Source organism: Crocuta crocuta, unplaced genomic scaffold (assembly GCF_008692635.1).
Source record: "Crocuta crocuta isolate KB4526 unplaced genomic scaffold, BGI_CrCroc_1.0 scaffold241, whole genome shotgun sequence".
In the NCBI taxonomy this organism is placed as follows: domain Eukaryota; kingdom Metazoa; phylum Chordata; class Mammalia; order Carnivora; family Hyaenidae; genus Crocuta; species Crocuta crocuta.
Genome location: NW_027527807.1, coordinates 3,108,844 through 3,109,403, shown reverse-complemented (window position 1 = coordinate 3,109,403; position 560 = coordinate 3,108,844). Strand labels below are relative to the sequence as shown.

The following is a 560-nucleotide window of genomic DNA, read 5'->3' as shown; positions in this document are numbered from 1 at the left end:
TATTCCTTGTGTTTCAACATCCCACCCAAGGTCACGGGAAGAGGTATTAGCCGCTCCTCCGTGCTCCCCGGGGGTGCTCGGTGTCCACTTCCCTGGGGTGCTTGTTGCGCTAGATTGGACGTTCCCTCCTATCTCCAGACAGCAACCTCTTTGATGACGAGGACTAGGACACGCTGAGCTTCGGATGTGCAGGGCTGAGGTCACCAGAGACGGCTCAAGCAGCGGCCAATGCAGCACCTCGGGAAGTTCAGCCGGTGGGGCGCCTGGGTGGCTCAGTCGATTAAGCATCTGACTTCGGCTCATGAGTTCGAGCCCCGCGTCGGGCTCTGTGCTGACGGCTCAGAGCCTGGAGCCTGCTTCGGATTCTGTGTTTCCCTCTCTCTCTGCCCCTCCCCTGCTCACGCTCTGTCTCTCTCCCTCTCTCTCTCTCTCAGAAATAAACGTTTTTAAAAGTTTAGAAGTTGTGCCGGCCACACCTGCCAGAAGGAAGGGGCACTTTTCCTCCTTTGTCTCTGTGTCCCACAGAGGCTCAGGAAGCCCCTCACCTTCCCCCCTCCCCC

The 560-nt window shown here is 58.4% G+C and overlaps 1 protein-coding gene across 1 annotated transcript in view; it reads left to right on the top strand.

Annotated features, from left to right (window-relative positions):
* ADGRG4 (adhesion G protein-coupled receptor G4) overlaps positions 1-167 on the top strand; it is a 105,396-nt gene extending 105,229 nt beyond the window's left edge. The window contains 1 exon segment of the mRNA XM_077773981.1: positions 139-167. Within this exon segment, the coding sequence (XP_077630107.1) occupies positions 139-167 (29 nt within the window).
* Positions 168-560: the final 393 nt, after the last annotated feature.